Source organism: Nansenia antarctica, assembly GCF_963989245.1.
Source record: "Nansenia antarctica genome assembly, chromosome: 7".
Taxonomy (NCBI): Eukaryota; Metazoa; Chordata; class Actinopteri; order Argentiniformes; family Microstomatidae; genus Nansenia; species Nansenia antarctica.
In genome coordinates, this window is record NC_137677.1 from 6,644,160 (window position 1) to 6,669,244 (window position 25,085).

The following is a 25,085-nucleotide window of genomic DNA, read 5'->3' on the forward strand; positions in this document are numbered from 1 at the left end:
CTGCTCCTCCTCCACGCTCTCCTCCATCCCCCCTCCCCTGCTCAACGTCTCCTCCTCCTCCTCCCCTAGCGTGTCCTCTTCAGAGCCCCTTCCCTCCTCCTCTCGTTCCGACTCCTTCCTCTCCTCCCGACTGCCCTCCTCCTCCTCCCTCCACCACCAGAGAGCAGTCTCCTCCTCCCTCTCTCTCTCTGTCTCCTCCTCCTCCTCTGCTTCTGTGTCTGCTGCTGCTGCTGCTTCTGCCTCTCTGTCCTCCTCCTCTCTGTCCTCCTCCTCCTCTCGCCCCCACTTCACGATGCAATACCCCCCTCATCTGGCCCCTCCCCCCCCGACCAGTAGCTCCACCGGAGGTGGGATGAGCATGTGGAGGACTCTGGGGATGCAGAACACCTACACGTCCCCTCAGTTCCCCGGCTCCCGGCCTAGATAGGGGCAGGCCTGGGGGGGGGGGGGTGAGGGTGGCGGGCATGGGGGGATAGGGAGGAGAGAGAGGGCGAGAGGCGTAGGTCAATCAGGGGGATAAAGGGGGGAGAGAGACTGGTAGGGATGAGACACAGGCTACCTGGTTTCTCTGTGCTCCCCCAAGCTGCTGTTCGGTTTCCAAAAAGGTACGTAAAACAAACTCGCTCGTCCTTTTTGGGCTGAGAAAAAAACACTGAAAAATGTTACCCAACCTGTTCAACCTGTCTGTGTTTTCGATGTTGATCCTTTTGAGCCGTTTTGTCGAAAACCTCTGACCATTTGCTCTCCCTTGTCGTCTGCTGTGTGCTTTCTCCTTCCGTGGAAGTTCAGGGTCATAGTTTGAACCTGCAGTGATGTCGTCCTATGTCATGCTAAACACTGCCCCTCCCCCCCCCCTCTCCCTCTGACAGGTAACTGAAGATATCTACCTCAACCCAACGTAACCTATGCAAATGGACAGGCGTGGACCAAGGGGCTGTACTCACTCAATGGTGCTCAAATGCCTGCAAACACCACAGCTGCGACCGGCATCTGTACTGGGACTCGATACACACACACACACACACACACACACACACACACACACACACACAACGACACCACTGCGGACACACTGACGGTATGGCATCCTGAGCAGAGTTGAGAGGTCATGTTTGTGTTGTGGGTGGAGGCTGAGTGTAAACACACACACAGGAGGGACGTAGAAAGGGAGAGGTGTATTCCGTAGCTGTATGGGAAGTCCCTAATACAGCATGCATCCGATCCTGAATGAATCTCTGTAGGGTGCCTGTACAGTAGAATAGCTAGTGGCTCTTTTTTTTATGGCAGTCAATTGTTTGTCACTGGTGCTGATGATATTATTATTATTATTATTATTATTGTTAAGGATTTTATTTAAGGCTTGGAAAAATAAATAATAAATGACATTATTTTTAAAATGTATTTAAGTCTCGATTCTAACATTGGAACGGCAGAAAATAAAGCACAGAAACACCCTTATAAGCTTAAGTCATGCGGTCACATCTCAGAGTCGGGGACGGTGTGTACGGTGCAACTCCTGTGGTGCTACTCTCCAGATGGACGTCTGACACCCGGGTGACCCACCCTCCCTTTTAGGTCCAGCCCTGCACTAACCCACCCCATCGGCGCGTAGCAGAATGACGCGGTGTTAGCGCTGGGCTGGAGTAAAAGTCTGCAGGGTCGGTCACCCCTGACGTACACACTCCGCTCTGTCGTTGTCTGACCAGGTGTTGTGGAAACTCCCAAATCCCACTACACACACACACACACACACGCTGCCGCGTCCCCTTTCTCTCCACTCTTCTCCGGACATATGCGCTCGTGCACTCCCCACGCAATTGGATTTAAAAGCTTAGGCTCGGACTCTTACAGATATCCATTTCCAGTGCACAAGTGCTATGCTTTAGGAGACGGGTGGCGAGTCGCGGACGCAGGCGTCGTTGAGTCTAGCAGCTCTGCTCAGGACCGGGAGCCGTGCAGCCGCGCCTCACTGCATCTCTCCACTCTCTGTGACCTTTAACCCCCTCAGCGTTCTTATCCGTGAATGACACATAACCTGTCACGTTGTTTGATCACAACTGTATTTGAATATGAAGCGAGATGGGGGGCGGGTGGTGCTATCAATCAACTTCACACTGGATAATGATCACATACAGTAGATGTGTACCCTGTGACAATGACTACCATGGTGCTGGGGAAGGCTGTATAGTCAGCAGTTAGCTTCTGTGTAAAATAGTATACAAAGAAATCATGGTTGTTGTGACACACGATGTTATGGGTTGGCTTTTTTAACGAGGGTGCTGTCTGTAATGTCGAAGGCTTGTGTGGACTTGTGGTCGAGCGGGCTGCAGACTTTGGGGGAGGAGGTGAACAGCAGACATTGGCAAACAAAATGTAAAATAAAAAAAGAGAGATGTATACGGAAACGGGATTCATCAGCTTAGTCATTGCAACCACCATGTCAGTTAGTTTTATAATCACTACTTGTAGACACACTGAGTGCTATAGGACCGCAACGTCCTCTTTGCAATTCTTTAATACTTAGGAATCTCCAAGCTCTTCTCTGTTGTTGTGTGTTCCTGAACAGAAACACTGTCGTGATAAAAAAAAAGAAGAAAAAACACACAGGCGCAATTTGTCTTGACTCCCAAGTTCTGCACGGCGTGTCCACTCTCTGGTGTCTGTCTCAGTAGCCCGTGGTCCACTGTCGAGCCAGTCGGTCCGGCTGAACCCTTCTATCTGACTCTGTCTTGTTATCCCGGGTAGTTGGACCCCACATGTGTTCGTCTGCCCGGGGCCTGTTTGCTCACATGTCCTCCGACACTAAACTCTTCTAATGTAGGTCAGGTCCGGGCCGCGAACACCCGTCCAAACAGCCGCTCCGTTGTTTATCAGCGATCGGCGACACGTGTGGTTCTACCCACACCTGACCTTGACCGCCCTCCTCTAAGAGGAAGTACAGAGGGGAGTTTTTTGGGGGGCCGCAATGTTTATCCACCAATCAAACAGCGAGCACCTCCCCCAAACCTGACAGTTCCAGCGGTACATACAGAAGGTACTAGAAGGCTGGCCTAGAGAGATGGCTCGATAGTGGAGAACAGGCTACTGTTTGTTAAGGGACAACTAAATGCCATTTGTGTACGAGTCACCCTGTCCACTAAAATGCTGTAACGGTGCTTTCTGTAGCCTAGCCAGTCCAACCAGCACAACCAGCACACACTGATCCACACAAACATCCTCACACACTGGGACTGCACGAGTGGCGACAACAAAACTACTGGGCAACTGAATTTTCACACCTTTTTATGATTTTTTTTTTTTCTTTTCAAATGTTGTACTGTGAATGGGATTCATTCTCGGACTGTATAATTGTGTATAATTTAGATTATTCTATTTATGCTGTCTTGTTTCTCCATTTGTAATGTTATGTTGGTTTTCCTTTTTTTTCCTGAAATGTGTAACAGTGTAGAATTGCAATAGTGTGTGTACTTGACTCACAGTCTGACAACAATGGTGCTACAATCTGTATAACTCTGGACTGTGCCTAATCTTATTTATACAATATTAAGAACATCAATAACTATCAATACTTGGTGCTTCTTGTAAACAGGGACATTTTAATGCTATTTTGTAGCATTCTTTTTCTTGTATTTAAAAAAAACAAAACAGAAAATGTAATTATCGAATTGTTTTGAAAGCCTAGTGTACAACTGTAGACTGCAGGTTAAGCTGCAGCGGCTGGCTCAGAGTTAAACATGCAGGTGAAAGCTCATTAGATGCGTTTCCACACAGTGTTTTAGTATACTGTGAACACCCGTCGTTCTCATACAGTTAAAACGTGCTACCTTGTTCAGGACTATTTGTAAAATTGCATGTAACACACTGTGTTTTGTACATACTAATTTTGTGTGTGTGTGTTCATTTTCATCTTAAAAGAAAGGGTGTGTGTAGGTGAATAAGAAAGTTTTTTTCGGGCGGTGACACACATCCAGCCTGTCAGACAGGTCGGGCCAGGACCCCAGGGAGGGAGGGAGAGAGTGAGAGAGACCGCCCAGGGCCTTAATAGAGTGTGAAATACCGTGACTGTTCAGGGTCAACAAGGGTCCGTATCGGTCACATGGCACTGTCTCCTCTCACACCCACAGAAAAGAGAGAAAGTCAAAGCTTGTACTAGACGTATGTGCTTAACACACAGCCTGCAGATAGAGATACGTTTGCCGTGAAAGCAATTAGACTAAAAAACGTGTTCTGGATTGTTATCAGATTGACTTTTGTTTTTGTTTTTACAAACCACATGTAGTCTGTGAACATTCAACACAACGCCTCCTCAGCCATTGTGGGGGGGGGGGGGGGTGGGGAGATGATAAGAATCGGTGCTGTTTGAAACTATAGGAATTAAACTTTAAAAGAAAAAAGTTCTTGGTGCATTCAATACCAAATTCCAACTTCACACTTCCTGTCTGAAATGCCTCCATCCCATAGTAAGGGCATACTACTACTACTATCTGTTGTGAGTGAGTCAATATAACCGGTGGTAGTATGACTAGTACTGTATGCATTACTTACACCCAGGCTTCCTCTTATCTGATCTGCAGTAGGACTTGCTCTCTGTCCATAGTTCTGTGCGTTTGTCTCTTTTTGCAAGGGAGAAATAAGACTCATCCAAGCTTTCTAGTCCCAATGCTGAGCGGTCCGGTAGACAAGTCAGTGCTTTGTAACCAGGAATGTGTCTCTGTTTTAAGTGAAGTGAGGACAATGATTTGCTCATGTAGGACATTGCTCAGAAAAAGCTAGTCCTTTGTTACCAGCACTGAGAGGTCTTTTGTAATTATTGTTATTATTGATGTTGTTTTTCCCCTTTTTCTTTTCTTGGTGTTTGATATAATTGCAGTTGGTATCTATGATGCTTTTATTATGACTTAAGATACAGATCAAGTTTTAATACTATTTAGTCAGTACGGTGCTCTCCTGCACTTTAAACAAGGAAAATGCAGCTATGTGATTAATACACTTCCTCTCCTGTTGTGCTAGAGGAGGAGGAACGGGTTAATAAACTTCAACACAAGCTTGCTTGTTGGCTTTTTTTATGATCCCATCTTGAAAAGAAAATACATCTACTTTCCCAGTCGCAGGAGTGTGTGTGGGAGTGAGAATGGGATTGGCTAGTGATTACTGTTGCCATTGTCACCGTTTTGAACCGGCTATCGCGTTTATACCCCCATTTTAATCAGTCAATGGATGGAGGGCAGATATTTGTTCTCTCTGACAAATGAGGATTATGAGGATCATAGTTGAAGCTGGTCGTGCAGTATGCTGCATTGGGAGGTTTCTTTCCTCGTGCTGTGTGCACTTTCATTACTGTACAAGACTGTTCCACACACCAAGACTCTGAATCCTGCCAAAGTTGTTACTCAGGAAGTTAACAGATCTCTTGAAATGACTAATCACTTTTTAACTACTGTTGTCACAGTCTTACTCCTGACTAATCAACTGTGACATGATTTCTATCTCCCATCTCAGGACCAGGCCCCCCCCAATATACAGTATTTGGACATAATAGGTGCTTTGAGTTGACAAACTGCCTTAAGATATATGTTTATTTGTCCTTAATACATATCTCGCTCGTCACATACATCTTGCCTCATCAGCAATATTTCACATATAAGCTTTATTTATGTTTGACTAATCTGAAGATGTTAAAAAAGCCACAACGTTATCTTCCTTCTCTCTCACAAATGCCTCAGTCTCAATCGGTCTCTCAGACAAATTAATTGGATGTCCTTTAATTGCAACCCCTTCACCAGGAGAGCTGTGTTGTTAAAGGACGTGTCTGGACGTTGATTAGTGAAGCCAGGGCAGGTTTGCGGTGCACTAAGAGCAAACCTACTTTCCAAAAACACCCAGAGTTTACATGGAAACTTGCTATTTGGTGTTGGTGCTTTTATCTTTAAGATGTTATAATGACAAATTGAATTGAAATTGTTTTTATTGTTTGTTTGTTTTCTGCTTTTTCTGATAATTATTAATAAAAATGGTTTCTTATGAAGTATTTAATTTGAATCTGTACTTATTGATGGTGTTATGGAATTGGTAAATCCGTGCTCTTACAAAGATGAAACGGGAAGCATGCTTTTCTTCACTGCAGCTTTATAAGTTGCACTATCAGTAGGGGTGGAAGTAGTTCAATATATCTCTATTCCTATTACAATTAGAGTAGTACATTCTGTCCAAACGTAGGCTTGTCATGGCTGACCAAAAATGGACTGGGATGTTTTGAGAATATGCCCTTTATTTTCTGTTTTTGAGGACACATTTAAGTCTATAAATTAAAAGAGTATTACACGCCATTATGTTTTGTATCACTATGTGCCTATTTTCAGGCCATTCAAATTGGTAAACAATTCTTGTAATTATTTTTGAAGATTTGTGAATCCTTTCAGGAATTTGTAAAATGAACCTTGGCTTTATCTCTTGGCTGCTTGGATACCAAGCATAACAGGCTCCATGCTGAGAGACCTTGATCGTCTGCAAAACAAGATTGCAGCTGTGAAATGTCTCCATGAAATCGGGTCTGTGAGCCTCTCCTTAAGCATGGACGTCTCATAACCAGCCTCCTATAGTCTGTCACATAGTCTGCATCTGTCTGCCATGCACATTCCTGTGTGCCACATCGGTTTCCTTTGGCCACAGTTCTGCATGTGTTTGAAACCCACTTTGTCTAAAATCCAGTCTAATCTTTAACTTTTGATGCAGGTAAAATTGTTAGATTTTCAAGGAAGAAATTAAATAAAAATGACTAGATGTAGATAGAAGTGGGTCTAATATAGGGCAGGAGACAGAAATGGAAAGATAGTGTTGCTAAACTGTTGGGTGGCTGTCGAAGTCAACAAATGCACTTCATGGGAATACGATTACATCAATTATTCGTCGGCTTTGTCGTGAATCTTCTCTCCGTTTTTCAAGGCCCTGGAGTCCCCCAGTCTTTCCTCCCACATAACATAGCAACAGAGATGGCAGGTGTGTGCCTGCTGAGCTCAGTTCACACACACGCACACAACACTTCATTGTTTTCCCTTTCTGCACTCTCCTTTCCCTGGCCTTATCTCAGCCCACCATAGTCCTCACAGCATACACTGTTCCCCTGCTCAGACAAGACCCTTGTCTCCCAAGGACACCTCGCTGTGCTGTGAGTTTCGCAGAACTGTCGTCCAGGGGCGCGGGTGGGGGGGGGGTATAAAACCCATCTCCTGTGTGGACCCTGACCAGACAACAACTGAGCTGACATGTGGACGTGGGGTGTGTTCTACTGCCTGGTACTGGTGCTGGGGGTCCAGGGCACAGCGAGGGGCAGCCTGCCAGGCCAGAGTCAGGACCCCATCCCAGACAACCGAGGGACAGGTCGGTCTCGCACACACACACACACACACACACACACCGTCACCCAGCACACATTCAGAACTGCTGTTTGTAAGTTGTTGTGTTTATGAATGTGTATGACCTTGATTACTTATACTTTTTAGGCTTTGCACATATCACTGTATGTCTGACTCTAAAATAACATTTTGCAATGTTTGTGTGACAGTGGTACTCCATATTTTTTTTATTAAAAGGTTAGGCAGATATTGTAGGATGTATGCTGGTGGTGATGTTTTATTTGGATAACAAATACAATATATTTAGGTAGTTTTGCCTCTTTTTATTTTTTTTTTAGGAGATGAAAACAAACCTAATGTTATAGAAGTTGGGGAAGGTTTGGGAAAGAAGCCAGCCTTTCCCACCACTCCTCCTTACCTTCTTCCTGGTGACACTCCGTGCTTCAGAAGGGCACAGGGGCACGGGGAGGTTTTTGAGGATATGCTTGCAGCACTTCGTGAGACCTGGAGTCAGGAAAGTGAGCTGAGAAAAGAAGATCTGACCCGGTTTGGAGTCTGCTCACACTCAGATGGTACTTCGATCATGTCAGCCTTATCTGTGTTAGCTGAGGACGCCGACAAAGAGATACACGGGCATGTTTTGCACCCAACCAAAGGTAATTTTGTTGTGTGTGTTTCCGTATTGAATGTTTGGGCCACATACAGGTATGGGTCATGTGAGGCTAATGAAACTTGCAGTGGAGGCGATTGAGATGCTACTTGTTGTTGTCGTCTTTTTCCATTAGAGTTCTTGGAGAGTGGAGAGGAGGGAGGACCGGTTGTGATGAAACTTCACCTCCCAAGGTCTCCCCTCCTCAGGCTGAAGCCTGTACTTCTGCTTGCTTTCGGAAGCCCCATCAGAGCACGGCACCTGGACATCAACTTCACCAGTCACTCTCTGAGCCCAAACCTACAGGTTAGGCCTAAATGAAAAAGGGCTACAACTTTCCTTAAGTTCTTGCACATTTTTGACGTCCTCATCTTAAAAGTTGGTAGACCGGTAGTTATAATCACTGTTCTGTTATGTCTGTCTGATTGGGTTCCCCCCTATCCTAGACAGTGTGCATTTCAGAGGGAACCCAGTACTTAATCCTGACAGGAAAGCCGTCTGAGGGAAGAAATCACCAGAAGTGGCTGATTTCTGTTGAGACTGGTAAGAAAATAGCTGAGTTTTCAGTTCATGTGCTTTGTTTTTCCTAAGTATATGTAATTGGCTAATACTACTAATAGCTTATTCACTCTTCGCAGGCCAAGAGCTGGCTGAGCTACGAGGGATCCTGATTGGTGAAGGAGCAGGAAGTAACATCAGTATGATCCCCCTGGTGCTTTTCTCAGAGGACAGAGGAACCGACGTAAGGTCAGGTTTGCCTGGACTCTCGTGTGTTGTTACATGTCGCTTCCATTACAGTTGGATTTCTTTTCTTACTGTAGATTGAAGTCATAATGGGTCAAATCTTTGCTTGGTCGTTTTCTTTTCACAGAGTGGCAGCAGAGCCTCATCCCTCCCCGTCTCCCTCCGCAACCTTCGCCTTCCTGTGTGAGCTGCAGAAGTTCCTCAGTGACGTCCTGCCGCAGACGCACCCGGAGGCGGCGCCGGTCCAACTGGACTCTCTGCACACCCTGCCTCCCTTGTCCCTAGGGGTGTCGTCCAGCGAGAGCCTCCTGGTCGGGCTGCTCAACTCCTCCTCGGCCCTCACCCTGTTCTCCTTCCCCAGGCAGGGCAGCGTGCTGCGGGGGAACCACGGGGAGCTGGCCCTGCAGCCCGCCCTGCTGGAGATGCTCCGGCTGAGGCTGGAGGAGGCCGTGGCCCAGATGAGGGACGAGGAGGTGGGTCTCAGGGGGATGGACAGGCTGAGGAGGCTCAGGGAGCTCAGCACCCTTCCCAGGGAGGGAGAGGAACCACCGGCAGGTCAGCAGCCCGGGCAGACAGTCGATGTGTCATTCAAGATACATTCATGTGCATTTGGGGTGCAGGGAGGTGCAGGGGACTTAGCGCTAGTTAGCTAGTGCTAGTTAGCTCGGGCCCCTGGGTGAGCTAGAGAAACGCGGTCTTCGCCGTGGGATGCAGTGGAGTGGCCCGGGGAGGGGGCAAGCACATTTGACATTTCCATTTACATCTGGGTTTGAATTGACTCAGTTCATCGTATTGTGGAAGAACATTCCCTTGTAACGTTATTATGTCGTGACACATTCTCTTCTCTCCAGGTGTGGTGAGCTCGAGGAAGAGGCAGTACCGAGCCCTGGTCCTACTGAAGGCCCTGCAGACGGTGCTGAGAGCCTGGGAGGTGGAGAGGGCCCAGCGGGCCGCCAGAGCAGACCGAGAGGGCCCGGGGAAAGCCCACCCGTGTCGCCTACACAGCCTCACCGTGTCCCTGGGAAAGAAGTACAAAATGGACCCCCCGACGGCCAGCATCAACAACTGCCACGGGGCCTGCGGTTTCCCCCTGTTACTGGCCAACAGTAACAATCATGCCATCCTACTCAACAGCCAGATCCAGGCGGGTAAGACACTAGAGCGCTCGCTCTGCTGCGTGCCTGTGGACTATGGGGATCTCCTGATGATGTTCCTGGACAAGCCAGTGATAGAAATCTCCATGAGATCCAACATGGTGGCTAAGGAATGTGGATGCCGTTGACTCCTCCATTGGGGTTCCGAGAACTGAAACCCATGGCAAACCTGGCTTCACCGCATGCAACTGTTATTATTCCGAATAATTTGATACATTGTCAAATTGTATGTTTTAACCGATAGAGCACCTTTATTTGTACAATGTAAACACATCAGCACACATCTAATGCTATGTATTCCTCACATGATACCAATATCCACTTGATATTTGCTGAATTGAACACAGTTATGTTCACTAATGTATGTACAGTACATACATGTTGGGTAGTCCTACTACAGTATGCTTAGCATGCTGTGTTGACATTTAAATGATTTGATCATTTAGCAGCTAAACTTGAACCGTTTTCCTGGTAGAAAAAGCTGTAAGAATTGTAAACATTTCAAATACATTCATTTCAATAAGACCTATTTCATACTGTACAGAGTTATGTATGTTTTCATCATTATTCTACATCTACAGTATTATGTCAACCATCCCATATGAGATAGGAAACCGTATGTGAGCTTAGAATGATACGGTTCTATCTCCGTTTAGGGCAGTTCAGAGATATTGAGCGTCAAAGTTTTTACATTCCATTATGTTTGGTGAGATGGAACCTTTGTATTTTATTAATTACTAACTTAAACATTTCAACATTTTAAAAATAACACCACACAGGCATTAATAAACACCTAATGGATCACATTATGTAAAAAACAAAATTTTGACGAAAATGGAGATAGAACCTTATAATTCTAATGTCACGAGTAGTCAGTGGTTTTCAGCTGTATACCCGTTGTATGGTGAAGTTGTCCAAACGTATAATAAATAACCTTTATTTTGAATGTTAATATCAATAATAAACAGAGCATACTGACCAACCAGTGACTAATGTAAACTGCATTCAACCTCTCTCCTTTCCTTTCGGTCGCTCCATATCTTATCTTTCTATCCTTCTCTCAACAGTCCTTTAGCTCTGTTAGACATTTCTTTATTTCGGATCCTTAAGACTCCTCCTTTCCTTCTTCTTTTCGCTTCGTCATCGTCCGACCCCCAGATATACCCCAGCAGGTTGTCCCACTGCGTAGGCTGGAAGGAACAACAGGGGTCAGGGGTTAACTTAAGGCACCCCGGTCTCTATCAGCACTCAATCACTTGTTAATCTGTGTGTACATGTACGGAAGGACACACATGTGTTGTACAATACCTGAGTTGAGCTGCCCAGTAGACCAAAGGACAATGTCCCTACTAGATTTGTCTCCTCCAGAAAAACATCCATGGAATCTTAAGCACAAGGGGATACTGTATAAGCTAATCTGTATTCATCATGGAAAGAAGAGATTTTTGAGCTAGTATTTCTATCAAAACAATCGTGTTTCAACACTCACCGTGTAGGTCATTCACACGTGAGCTTACGACCATGATGACCATAGCCAACACTAAGCATCGGTTCATTGTGACCCCTTTCCATGGGTTCTCAACCTCACTCAAACTTTGGATGGATAAGATACGTTCATATGACACTAGGGATAGACAGAGCAGTAAGTCACCATGCAAAATCAGGTGAATGTATATTATTGAATGTTGATGAATACAGTAGGTTAAAGAAATGTATCTAGGTTAAATTGACATTGGAATTAAGGTTATATTACTTCTGATGCCTTTGGTTGAGGTGTGTTGTTGCTCTTGCTCTTGTTTTGTCCTGCAAGGTGAGGTATTGAGGCTTCTGTTAACGTAGTGATTTAAAAAAACACATAATTCAGATTTGCATTCAACATATTTTTCAGGGTAGGCCTACATAGATGCAGGCTGAGCACATGGCTATATGTGTATTGGGTTGCATTGGGTAGCAGTTAAGGCTGAGGCGGTGGACATGTCTGATTAAAACATATGAGGCTTCGACCAATATAACACCACTTAAAATAGACATTTAGGCTACAGTATGAACAGGGGGCGGCAAAGAAAGAGACATAATTATTACCACACTAGGTTTCAATACTATATTTTATAGGATAGACCCATGCATGACAAAAAGTAACGTACCTGGGTTAAACTTTGTTCTCCAATGGGCGTCTGGTGTGTGTGTGTGTGTGTGTGTTGATATTGATTTCGTTTAGTGCATCGGGGAGTGTCTTATACCCTGTGCCAGTGACCACGACCCCTGACGGGCAGGCACAGCTGAGAGGATGTGAAAAAAGAGATGGCACTGGTGTGACGCTTTCCTGTTGGCTAAGAATGTACACACCCTCAGCCCTGGCCTTCCTCGTAAACAGAGATGTTTTTGACTAGTTGAGCAAAGTCAACATTCTGAACTAAGTGCACTACTTTAATTTGACAGACAAGTTGAATGGATTCAAACTTGACATTTCTAGTTGTCTCAATTTTTTTGGGGGAAAATTTGGCTGATCTGACTCACAAAAATGATTTAAAGGAACCAAAAGCCATGTAACATTATAACTTTATTAACATTATTATTTTAGAAATCCATTATTGTAACTTTTCAACTTATGCATTGTGTTTTGTTGTTAAATGCTGAAACCACGGGATTGGTTGAAAGTCCTCTGATTGGCCGAGATTTGGAGCAGTCTGATTGGCTGAAAGTTGGAGCCCTCTGATTGGCCAACATTTTTAGCACTTTGATTGGCAGAGATTTTGAGCCCTCCGATTGGTTGTCATTTGCAGCCATCTTATTGGCTGAAAATGGATCCCATTTGATTCCCCAAAGAGGGAAGGACAGTAAAAGAGATCTGTGGCTTCAGCCCATCCGCAGAGAGGATGCGAATGGTAAACAGTGGGACCCTTCCAGTCAAATCCTTCCAGACTTGCTTTGTGAATCCCTAGATGAGTGTTCCATTTGTTTTCTTAAGATAGGATAATGAATACATCTGTTCAATGGGCATAGCCATATAGATGATGCATTTGCCAATGTGATGAACTGTTAATCAGTATATAGCCTGCATAGTATATTATCTATATATATATATATATATATAGATAATAATAGATATATTATCATCAAAATAATGAATAGCAAGCTATAAAACTAGGTGCCGGTGGAATACAGACTTACTATCAAAACAGAGATTCAATAAGGTAGTTGTTTATGTCAGAATATGACACCTCAGGCCATTGGGTCGGGTCGTTCCTCCACTGACATTACATCATTGTTTCAAATGTCGGCTCCGGATAGCTAAAAAGCAATACTGTTTACTTATGTTATGCTATGTAAGCAGATTGTTGACAGTGGCAGGCTAATTCATTCATCACGTCACGATGTCGGGACACGCCCACCCCTTTGTCACGGCTCTCTCTCTCCCTCTCTCTCTCTCTCTCTCTCTCTCTCTCTTTCTCCCTCCCTCCCTCCCTCCCTCTCTCTCTACTCTCTCTCTCTCCCTCCCTCCCTCCCTCTCTCTCTCCCTCTCTCTCTCCCCCCCTCCCTCTCTCTCTCTCTCTCTCCCTCCCCTCTCTCTCTCCCTCCCTCCCTCCCCCCCTCTCTCTCTCTCCCTCCCTCCCTCCCCCCCCTCTCTCTCTCTCTCCCTCCCTCCCCTCTCCCTCTCTCTCTCTCTCCCCCCCCCCTCTCTCTCTCCCCCCCCCCTCTCTCTCTCTCTCTCTCCCTCCCTCTCTCTCCCTCTCTCTCCCTCCCCCTCTCTCTCTCCCTCCCTCTCTCCCTCCCCCCCCCTCTCTCTCTCTACTCTCCCCCCCCCTCTCCCTCTCTCTCTCCCTCCCTGTCTCTCTCTCTCTCCCTCCCCCCTCTCTCTCTCTCTCTCTCTCTCCCTCCCCCCTCTCTCTCTCTCTCTCTCCCTCCCTCTCTACCTCCCCCCCCCTCTCCCTCTCTCTACAACCCTGCTCAGATCCTCATTCGGCTCAGAGAGGCAGCGAGAGGAGATCTGTGTGTTGGACGTTGGCCGGATGGTTAAATCCAACCTTCAGACGATATTAAATAGCCACTGTTTTGTAAGGGAAAAAGAGAGACATTTATCATCCAAAATGCCATTAATCGAGCTGCTCAGTAACGACCCCGAAAGTGAAAGGTAAGTTGTTAATAATAACATAATATAATAATAACAACAGTAAGACGCCACTCATATCTGCCATAGAGGCCTGTGGGCCTGGCTATGCTAAGCTAACAACCCTGTGGGCCTGGCTATGCTAAACTAAGCTAAGCTAAGCTAAGCTAACCCAACCCGTGACTTGTTTACTCTTCTCAGAGGAGATATTAGACATGGAACACGATATTGACACGATATTACACGTATGGTTATCGTTAAGTAAGGTACTTGTGTTCAATTCTCTATTGAGATAAGTAACACCGAGCTCGTTACCTGGACGATATCATTGGTTTTAGTTCAACAACAAAAAGCAGAAGTGTGGGTCCGTCTAATTGCTGGGATGGAATGGGGGTTGCTCTAGTTCTATGAAACTAAATAATTTCAGTTACTCGTGTTTTGATTAGAAGTTGGCTTCTAACTGTGTTTTTTCCCTTTATATTAGGTTATTATTATCAGTATGTCATTTAAAATATTTGTTTTTTTAATATGGAACGGTCCATGGAACATTTCGTTCCAGGGATTAACCATAACCCATAATTAGCATTATTGCTTGTTAGCTTCGTTTTGTCAATCGCTGCCTATGGGGTACGTTCGTAAACACGCTCTGGAAATCTGACCGGCACTCATGGAATGCCTCTTGTCCAATCAAATTACTCGGTCGCTTTATGACGTTGAAGCCAGTGTGCGCTGCGGCGCTCTGAGAGCGAATTTACGAACGCCCCCTATTACAGGGTTCAGTCGTTTGAGAGAGTGGGTCATCGAAATAAGTCCACACACACACACACACACACACACACACACAACGGACTTTGAGGTCTTGTTTTTGCTTAGTTACTAGTCATGAGGAAAGGCATGACGATTCCTTGTATTTTTTTTAAATGTCAACATCTCCTTGACTTCCATCCATCCACTGTATAATAACTGTATAATATCCTCCCTGTTTGGAGCTGTGTTGATTTGATTTCAGTGATATCTTTCAGAGCCTTTCCCAACACTTGGCTAGAAACCGGCCTAGGCTGTCTCTTTACTAGGAGAACTCCAGGTAGCCCTATATAAGTTTTTTTTTTTTTTCGCAATTGTTTCATTGGATCAGCCTGCGCACTGGTTATCTCTAGGCTGTTATCTTATGGTAGGATCGCTTATCTTGTAGTTGTCTCATTAAAAGATACAGCCCTCTCTGTATGGTTTGTTTTGGTGTAGGGCCCGCCCCCCCTGCCTAATGCGTGTTACATGGAGGATTATTTCTGGTCGGTTGTGTGGGTGTGGAGTGTTGTTGAGCTGTGTTGTCTCTGTCTGTGTACCAGTGGACGTCTCTGACAGCCAAGCAAGTCTATGGCATCAGAGGTGCGGGATAGGGATAGTACATAAACGGGTACACTTAATATTTCCTTTTTTTGTTTCCAAATGATCTACTGTATTTCCTCTTGGGGGGGGGGGGGGATGGCATTCATTTTTTTCCCCACATCAGATTCATTCAACTGTAAAAGCTGTTACGCAAGGGGAGACTATTCCTCCCACGTGACCAGAGCAGCTGTCTCCAGTTAAGCCTCTCTGCATGGATGTGTTGTGTTACCGAGTGCCCGTGTGCATGGGGATTTTAAAGAATGTTGTGAATGGCGTAGAGAGCAGAGCAGTGCTGCTGTTGTCCAATCTGTGGGAACAAAGTGCAGGTGGAATGTGAAGCGGCCAGATATTTTTTATGAGGACCCAGGCGTCCATTATCCCTGATAATCTGGTTATGTTATTTTAGAGAAATTGTATAGCCCCCCCCTGTATAGGCCCTCTGTTTATGGTCAGCGGCCAGCGTTGCCGCAGTGACCCATCATGCCGGGAAGGTCTGAATACCACTCAGCTCGCTTGACCTGCAAGCGGTGGACAATGCACCTTCGCTAGGCTTTCACACATCTGCTCCACATATAGCACAGGAGTGGCGTGTGCGTAAGTGAGCGTCGGTGTGAGGAGCGCGCTAACAGACCCACCGGCTAATGGGTTTTGTTCCCCCCGGTGGAGACAGGAGCCCTGAGAATAGGCCTACTTTCCGGGCGCTGCTACTACTACCGTAGCTAGTGCAGAACCTCACGCACTAAAGCCAGGGCTCTTTTAACTGGAACACGTTCAGCTTGTCGGTGGCTTAAGCAAAATGACTGGTCAGTGGAGTGGTTAATCTGGTGTTTTTCCGCCACTTATGCCAGTGGTAGGCATTACTGATTAATGTCACTGCTACTGCAGGGAAAGCTCGAATCAGGCTGACAACCAGATAGCGTTCTTTCTTACCCTACCTTCTTGTTTTTTTCCGGGTTAGCTGAAACTTTCACACTCTATTATTTGTTTTAATGCCTCACCAGAAGTGTTACATTTTTCCTCCCGTCCTGTTTACCTGTTAGCGTGAGTGTGCACTCTGATTAATCAGTGAGCTGTCAACTGGGAATCCGTCACTAAGATGGCGTGTCCCTCTGACGACCGCGCTGCATCACAGCAGCCTCTCGGTTTAATGAGTCACCTCTGAACAGACACTGTTGTTGGCCAATGTGTTGTGCAACGGATTGAAATGTCTGTCTGTTAGTTATTGTGCCTCGAGCAGCCAGTGTTGCAAGCAAGCAGCAGCATCAGACATGTACCGATTTACGATTTAGGCTAGTCAGCTGTACCGTGAGTGACCTGTTTAAACTTCAACCCTTGTCGTGGGAACGTTATGTGCAGATTTTAACTCGAGGCAATGTTTGACTATATGAGTAATGCAGCGAAGTTACATTGTCACAGTCCGAAGGGACTCCTTGTCTTGTCTAGTTTGCCCCCGCGTTCAGTTGAAACCTTGAGTCATGGCTCCGTTCTCGTGCGTGACCTCCTCCTCCTCCTCCTCCTCCAGCATCTCCAGCCCCAGGCGGTGCTCCCGCTGTAGCAGTAACCCGTGTCCGGGGCCTCAGTGGTGTTCCTGATGCCCCTCACCCACCTTTGAAGATCCCAGGTGGGCGAGGGAATGACCAGCGGGATCGCAATCTTTCAGCTCAGCTATTCTACTCGGTGAGTGTTGTAGTACTCTCTCTCTTATCTGTCACTCTGTGACCTCACACTCTCTCGTGTTGGCCTTAGCCTATCTTTTACTCAGAAGCACAGCTGTTTCTCAGGCGTTTGTTTCTTTTCACACGCTGATAAGGTTTTGTTCTTTTGCAATTTTGTACAAGCTTGATCAGATTTGTTCTCAAAGAGAATCTTTTTAATTAATCTCTCTCTTGCTGTGCTCTTTATTCCAGTTTTTTTCCACTGTTCTGAGACTGGTCTCACATGCTCATTTCTAATTCCGTCTCCCTTTTGCAGGACGCTCGGTTGCTGGTTCTTGAGGAGCCCCCCCCCGCCAACGGTCGCGTGCGTTTCCTGCTCTTCGAGCCTCGCCGCTCGGATGGCAAGCACTGTGTCTGGAGGGGGGCGCTGAAGGGCGGGAGCATCTACATCGAAATCCCCCCCGGAGCTCTGCCCGAGGGCAGCAAGGACAGGTCAGTCAGCTGACCTTTGTTTTGTCCACTGGTGTGAATTAGAATCGTGTGGGATAGTTATTTTAAACCTGTGTGGGATAGTTATTTTAGACAGACTTGACTCCTAATTTTAGACCACAATGACTCATTGACCTCTCTCTCTGTCTCTCTCTCTCTCTCTCTCTCTCTCTCTCTCTCTCTCTCTCTCTCTCTCTCTCTCTCTCTCTCTCTCTCTCTCTCTCTTCAGTTTCGCTCTCCTGCTGGAGTTTGCAGAGGAGAAGCTGAAGCTCGATCATGTGTTCATCTGCTTTCACAAGAGCCGCGACGACAGAGGTAAACCCTTTGTATCCCGCCCCCCCATATCACTGTCCCATCTGTCTGTCTCTCACCCTTTAAGGTCAAATGGATTTTCTGAAATCAAAACCTAAAACCACCACAGCCCCCAAAATCCCCAATTCGTGGAACATCAAATCAGTTTATTGGGCTTTGATTGTGTGTCAAGTCATCTAACTCTGCCTCTCTCTCTCTATCCGTCCCTCCAGCGACCCTTCTGCGTACATTCTGTTTCCTGGGCTTTGAGATTGTGAGACCCGGTCATCCCCTCGTCCCTACCCGCCCTGACGCTTTCTTCATGGTTTACAGCATCGAGAGAGATTCCTCAGACGATGAATAATGCTGAACAAACACCCCTCCCCCCCCACCCCACCCCCCCACGTATCATTTGGGAAAAATAATATTATCAAAACTCAGTATGGTTGAGGTTTCCTGTGAAACTGTTTCTGTTCGTTTTACCCTTGATGTGCTGTATTGCAATGACATTTGCACTAGTGTAAAATGTTAAAATCAGGAATGTACACCCATCTTTAAAATCTGGGAAATGTTTCCTCACCACTGTATTGCTTCCCATGTTATGTATAGTGCTGATTACCTCCCCTCTCCTTACCACCACAATGATCATCTCTAGGATGTAATATTTATGGGTAAAATCTCCATGCATACTCATGTAATTAGTTACGTTTTCTTGGCTATTTCAAGTTGATTTACATGTTGATATTGATTTTTTTAAATGTGTGCATGAACTTTGATTTCTAGTTTTGATTCACTTGACTGAGATCTGCATGTTGTAACAAGTGTGCTAAATAAAAGTGCTCACCTTAACAGGTGGAATTCACCTGTCGTCATTTCTTGTTAGGGGTTGACGCAATATCATTTGAAGGGTACAAGGATAAGTCCGTTATAGGGACATACCACATAACCACAAGGTTCTTGGTTCGATTCCGACCCTCAACATGTTTTCCATGTCATCCCTCCTCTCTCACACGTCCTTCCTGTCGACTGATGACATGCAAAACATGTACTATCTACTGTCTATCCCAAAAAGCAGAAATGCCCTAAAAACATTACAAAAATAAAACAATAAGCCCATTATATCATTGTATGGGTACAAGAAGTGAATAGGCTAACATGAATGTAACACATGAACGGGCGTATTCTGTTTGGGTCGATAGAGATGTTCATCTCAGATTTCACTTGGTTCACAGTAACGTGATAGTTTCTAGTGGTTTCTAGGAGGCCAGCCAGTGGCCACTACTTAGACCCAGGGAAGGTTATTGATTATACATAATGCATTCACATTATTAGCTGCAATTTTGGAGTTTGGAATTGAAATGGCTTGCTTAATGACTGGCACATGCTAGTCTGACATGCACACATTATGGAGCTAGAATCAGGGAGACAAGTTTGCATATGATTATCTTGGATGAGACATAGCCTGAAGGCTGTTTTATGCTTTTTAATGTGTCGATCAAACAAAGAATAAATTAACCTTGAGCTTCAGCCCAGCTTCTGAGTGGGATTACATGAGAGAGAAAACCAGTGGTTATGTCAGAGGACTTTAATAAGCAAATACAGTACAGAGCAGTTTACACTCAGGTGATAGTGCTATTGAGAAGGGGCTTTGGCATAGCGTTTGTCAGATTCAGCATTCTGTGTTCCTAATCGCTTTCCTAAAAAAATAAATCTAATGGTTAAATTGAGGAAAAAAACAACAAATAGAAACAAAAGGTCACACATGTACACTACTATACTATAAACATGGGGCTACATCTGTATGGCTGTATGGCTATGGATAATATTGCAGAGGACATGTTTATTTCAACCAGTTGTTATGGCTCAGTCTAAGCCTGTTGTGTTGTGGAGCTCTAGTCGTGCTGTGGTCCTCATCACTGTGCCTGGGTCAGCAGAGGAGAGGTACTGCAGGCACAGGCGGTCTTCCCAGTCCAGACTGGACCGGTCCTGGCTCAGGCCCCTCTCTGCTAGCTTCAGCAACAGCAGGGCGCGCTTGACTGACAGCCAGCTGTGAAGAGTGGAGGCGGGCTCGGTGTGATTCAGCCTGAAGAGCTCAGCACGCGGACCCCAGAGCAGGGCCTGTAGGACCCCCACTGTGTCTGCTATCTGAGGCCCACTTCTCTCATCCTGGAGCCAAGATGCTAACCGTAGCAAGCCTGGTAGGTATGGGGAGCTCTGAAGGCTGTTATCGGAGCCTTGTGTGCGAGAGGCAGCCTGCTCGTGGGCGTGGAGAGGCAGGCAGTACTGCAGTAATGCTCTGAGCTGAGACTGGAGGGTTGGAGCAGCCTGAGTGTGCAGGGAGAGAGTGGCAGGGCGATGGGTCAACACCAGACGAGGGGACCCCCATTTCCTCCATAGCGTCTGGGTCACCTCATTTAGCTTCTCCTTCTTTCCACACTCCATTACTTCATTCCTCCCATACCTTTCCTCCGCTTTCCCTGCCATGGGGCCTGTCCCCGATTCTCCTCTTTCAACTGTGTCATTTATCTTCCCTGCTGCCTCCTTCTCCTCCTCCCCCTCTCTCTCTCCTCTCTCTCTCTCTCCTCTCTCTTCTCTCACACTCCCGGGCCACACGAGAAAGATGTCTTGCGGCTTCAGCTCGGCACAGGTGGTTGTGCTAGCGTTGTCGCGCAGGTGTTGTAACCCCAATGCCAACTGTAACAGCAGAAGACACAGTCGCCTCTCGTACACCAGTGGCTCGGAGCTCCACAGGGACGACTGTCCCTCTATGACAAAGTCCTCCAAAGTAGCCTGTGGAAAGTCTCTCTCAATAGTCACTGTGAATCCCTGTCGCAGGAGTGATGTCACTGTCGGCCCCGGGGGGTCCGTCGCCGCGAGCCGCCCTCGGTCCACCAGCTCGACGCTGCCTTGACTTTGTGGTTTCGGTGTTGTGTGATGAGACTGAGAGGAGAGTGAGGGGGTCGTGGTTTCCTGTGTGTTGACTGTGTTGAGCTCCTTCTCCGGTGTAGGGCACGGAGGGAAACACGCGATGACCTGCCGGACGTTGCCGTGCGGCGGCGGGAGCTGAGGGGAAGGAGCCGTCGAGGGGGTGACTTCACGGACGACCTGGGATAGAATCAACAGGAGAGAGATTTGGCACGTTCAAAAAACATTTTCCTTTCCTCTGAGGTCCAGTGACTTTCGGAAATAACGGTTTGCAAACTGCCTTGTACAGACTCATTCTAATGATTTGACAGTTTCACAAAAGAGTGATGCCTATGCTACTAATCTTTTCCAAGTCCAACCCATGGATGTTTTTGCCTTTTGGCTGCAGTTGGATTGCTCAACACCTGTTGACAGTTCAGAGGAAGTGCGTTCAACAGGGGGGTTTGAGCTAGAGTCAGGGGGTTGCCATATAAGGGTGCAGATCAGAACAGTGTTGTTGGTTTTGGCTGATAAAGATCTCTTCCTTCTGGCCTTATCGTTGCTTTGTGATTTCGGTGCATCTGACTTTGCATTCTGCTTGTGTACTGTGCATATGATTCATTTACGTCAAAGGGCTTTAGTATGACTAATACAAAAACTGGGAGGGATTCAATACAGTACTTGATTTTTACACTTGTGTGTCATTGTATCCAGCAGAATAACTGATACAGCCAGTGGCTAACCTTACCTTAGCACAGAGCACTCTCCTTGGAAACCTTGGACTCTGCAGGCTATAGTAAACCCCTACCCCTATATGATTAGGCTGGTGGCCTTCACACAGCAAGAAATCCTGGGGCTGAAAGGTAACCTCACGGTACTCTCCCTCCAAGGGAGGCCCAGCCTCCAGACTCTGTGCCATACTCTGTAGGAACAGTAGGTGGCGGTGTTGGATGCCCTGAGAAATGTCCTCTTGGTTGGAGAAATCACAGAAAAAACAGGGAAGCTGTTCGTCAGGGGTGTCAAAATGGAGTTGGGATAGGGGCTGCAGAGGGAGCGGACTCTCCAGGATGATGTGTCTCTCCTCCTGTCTCTCTAGGTAGGGCTGAGTGTCCGCGACAGAGGTGAACATGTAGAGAGGGTTGTCGTAGCTGTGTTGATCGTAAGGGAGCGGGGAGAGGGGACTCACATCCACCCCTGGGCCCGGCAGGGACAGGGCACGGGCCACCCTCTTCTTAGGGACCGGTGGTGGGGTGGTGCTGTCTGAGAAAAACCTCTCATGATGACAGTACGAAGGGTCTGGAAAGCCAGAGAGGAGGGACAACGTTAATTTCCAGAGCATTCACATGAAGAAACCAATGAACAAAGAAGTCATATCAACAAGTAAAGCACGATGATTTAGCCACAATTGCCCTCAAAAATAAGAAAGCGAAAATGTAAAATATCTATACTAAGATCCACTAAGAACGATATATAGAATAAGCCTCATCCAAACACTGAGGTGCCTTTAGCTGATCCTGTGACAGAAATGTGGAGTCTGTGGCTAAGATGTGAGTGTATTTGAGAGAGTGGTGTAAAGGTCAGGTTTCAGGTGTCACTTCCTCCCATTCATGTCAAAGGGGAACCAGGGCCAGAGAGGACAGGGAAGGAAAATCACACGCTAAGGGTTAGGGTTTTCTACTAACTCACCATAGCGCTGGTGTATGGGACACTGGGGTGCGTGGCAGTCTGTTGGTGCTGAGAACACATCAGTGTAGACAGAGCCCTGGTTCTGGAGGGCAAAGGGACTGGACGCACCTCCATCCAGCTCCATGTCCACACTGGAACCCACACTGGAGTACAGACTCCTGAACAGACACACACACACACACACACGTCAGATATTTGAATAAGTGACAAACTAAACGCAAGGTATCATATATCCTATGATAGGATATCCTATACAGTAACACATTTCTATTCACTTGCTCTGGATGCAAGCTAATCTTGAAGGATGCCCCACTTTATAATTGATCAAATGCAATTCACCTTTAGAGAACAGATGCTCTTCTCTAGGCTAAACTGCTGACTCACTACAAGTGCATTTCACAGAGTTAGTTAGTTAGTTAGTTTATTGTTTATTTCACAGGGACAGTGCATATTAAAATACATATGAGACACAAATGCAATATGCCGGAGGCCGTGCTGAGGACGTGCTGTCTCCGCGTGTGAACCCTCAGATGTCAGTTCTATCATACAGTCTATGGCAGTCAAAGCACATTGACCTCATGAGGGAAATCCTCTAGTTTCCGCCGGAGGGGTCTTTGTCTTACCTGCGCTGTTTGACAGGCAGTGCCGGAGGCCGGCTCTGTCTCTCTGTCGCTCTGGTGTCAGTCAGGTGGTCCATTGGTGCAGAATCCACTGTGTCACAATCCCTCTCAATTACAGCTCAGGGTCACCAATATTCTCCTCTAGGTCTGTACTAATGACCCATTTCTCTCTCTCTCTCTCTCTCTCTCTCTACCTCTCTCTCTCTGTCTGTCTGTCTAAAAGGGAAGAGCTTCGTGAGAATGTCGTTATCTCTCTGCAGTCTGAGGTTGGCACCGGAAAAGTTGGTGTCTCTGTGAGGGCATATCGGTACTCAGCACTTAACCTCAGAATGACACTCAAAAACATCCCCCCCAATTATGTAGTTTTATTTTCTCACTTTTCTTTTACTGTAGTAAGGTCCTCTGTCTCACACTTCTCATTTTGCCTCTACTGTGTTTTGTGTGCATGATATGCATCTGAAATAGTTTCTCTTATGTATACAAATCATCTCACTTTTATTTCACGTATGAATGTGTCTGTTGTCTCAAGCATGTACTGGAAATGCATGTTGAAGGAGGGGCTTCCATACGATCCGTACAGAACTATTAGCCCTTGTTGTCTTTATTTGACAAACAATTGAGAAAATAACGTATATCATATATAATATCATACTGTCTGTGTTGTTTTGTAAACTCAACTACTGTCTCTGACAGTGATGTCATGATTGCTGTAGTCAAAACATCATAATCATGACATAATACATATATGCATGTAAATTATCATTAACCATGATCTGTCTAATGGTGATTTGTGTTGACTAGCTTTGGAAAAACACTTTGAGAAGAAAAAGCATGTGAGTTCTTATGTAGGTCTGTGGTGGAACTCCCACGCACATGTTGACTGTGTGATGGTCGTGCGGCCAGGAGTGCGTATAGAGTGTGTGTGTGTGTGTGTGTGTGTGTGTGTGTGTGTGTGTGTGTGTGTGTGAGTGTGTGTGTGTGTGTGTGTGTGTGTGTGTGTACACTCCTGAAGTAGTCCTCTCAATTGAAAAGAGTGAGTGAGTCACAGAGGCTCAAAGCAATGGGCCATTGTCTCTGACAATAATGTATTTTTACCATAATGGTTGCTCTCCTTGCAGAACATAATAATGCATGAGGAGACATGTTTTATTTATCCCTTTAGGTTTCTGGGGGGACTAAAAGATCCACGTTGGAGCTGTGTTTAAACCTTGTCAGTCAAATTGTCAGTCAAATTGAAATGATATTGAGATTCGATAGGTGAAGTGATCCTTAAATTAGAGGTTTCCATGATCCGTTTTTTGAATTTACGGAGGTCCATTTTCATTACTCCACAATGGAGCACTATCCCTCTTGATTATGCGTATAGATAGGAGAGGAGGGACAATGAGTCTCATTAAAGGGCTGCAGAGGAGAACGTCATAAGGGCCTAGCATCCTGTTTGTTAAGAGACCCTATTATGCTAAGAACCAGAGAGAGCAGCGTGGTCTCCCTCCCTCACAGCGGCCAGTCATTCCAGCTTTGTATACAGATGTGGGGTCAGATGGTGGGAGTCTGTAGAACAATCTAGAGTAGTCTATACTGAAATGAGACAGAGGGCGGAAAGAGGCTGCTCTTATGATGAAATAAATTACGTGGGATAATCCATCGACCAACCTCAAAAGTCTGATCAGTGCAACATAAACACACGGACACACACACACACACACACACACACAGATCTGTATAATTACATAATATCTTTGTTAAAGATCCACTTTTGGACTTTAAAATAAATGATAGCCATTGATTCTTGATGAATTAACTTATAAATGCTTCATTAGCTTAGTTAAACTGAGAGTGTCTTACCCCATCAGAACCCAACATATTAGCTTATTTTACTCCATTGTTTGTAAACAATGTTATTGTAAACAAACAATGCATAGCTTCAAAACATGATTAACACTATCATTTTGATCTCATGGATGATCAGTCCGATAGCTCACTCTATGAATTTAAGAGTGGTTATATATCTCCAGCCCCATCCATCAGCTGTCCATCAGCTGTTTAC

At 45.9% G+C, this 25,085-nt stretch overlaps 4 protein-coding genes across 4 annotated transcripts in view; 3 read left to right on the forward strand and 1 right to left on the reverse strand.

Annotated features, from left to right (window-relative positions):
• Positions 1–6,008, forward strand: part of dot1l (DOT1-like histone H3K79 methyltransferase) — a gene marked incomplete at its 5' end in the record, with an annotated part of 42,889 nt that extends 36,881 nt beyond the window's left edge. The window contains one exon of the mRNA XM_080535439.1: positions 870–6,008. Coding sequence (XP_080391565.1) covers positions 870–877 — 8 coding nt within the window. The 3' untranslated portion in view covers positions 878–6,008. The remainder of the gene's footprint in view (positions 1–869) is intronic.
• A 1,254-nt stretch (positions 6,009–7,262) lies between these two features.
• Positions 7,263–10,735, forward strand: amh (anti-Mullerian hormone; the record flags this gene model as incomplete). The annotated part of the gene is made up of 4 exons (XM_080536035.1): positions 7,263–7,377; positions 8,640–8,748; positions 8,873–9,300; positions 9,597–10,735. The coding sequence occupies 4 exons, from the start codon at positions 7,263–7,265 to the stop codon at positions 10,025–10,027; spliced, it is 1,083 nt and encodes a 360-aa protein (XP_080392161.1). The 3' UTR covers positions 10,028–10,735.
• A 3,107-nt stretch (positions 10,736–13,842) lies between these two features.
• Positions 13,843–18,690, forward strand: oaz1a (ornithine decarboxylase antizyme 1a). The gene is given in 6 exon segments (XM_080536407.1): positions 13,843–14,031; positions 16,916–16,982; positions 16,984–17,070; positions 17,365–17,540; positions 17,767–17,852; positions 18,062–18,690. Coding segments are annotated over 6 exon segments (669 nt in total). The 5' UTR covers positions 13,843–13,909; the 3' UTR covers positions 18,193–18,690.
• Positions 18,691–19,457: 767 nt separating this feature from the next.
• On the reverse strand, positions 19,458–23,115 carry LOC308161955 (uncharacterized protein; the record flags this gene model as incomplete). The annotated part of the gene is made up of 4 exons (XM_080536036.1): positions 19,458–20,941; positions 21,606–22,028; positions 22,419–22,576; positions 23,042–23,115. The coding sequence occupies 4 exons, from the start codon at positions 23,113–23,115 to the stop codon at positions 19,692–19,694; spliced, it is 1,905 nt and encodes a 634-aa protein (XP_080392162.1). The 3' UTR covers positions 19,458–19,691.
• Positions 23,116–25,085: the final 1,970 nt, after the last annotated feature.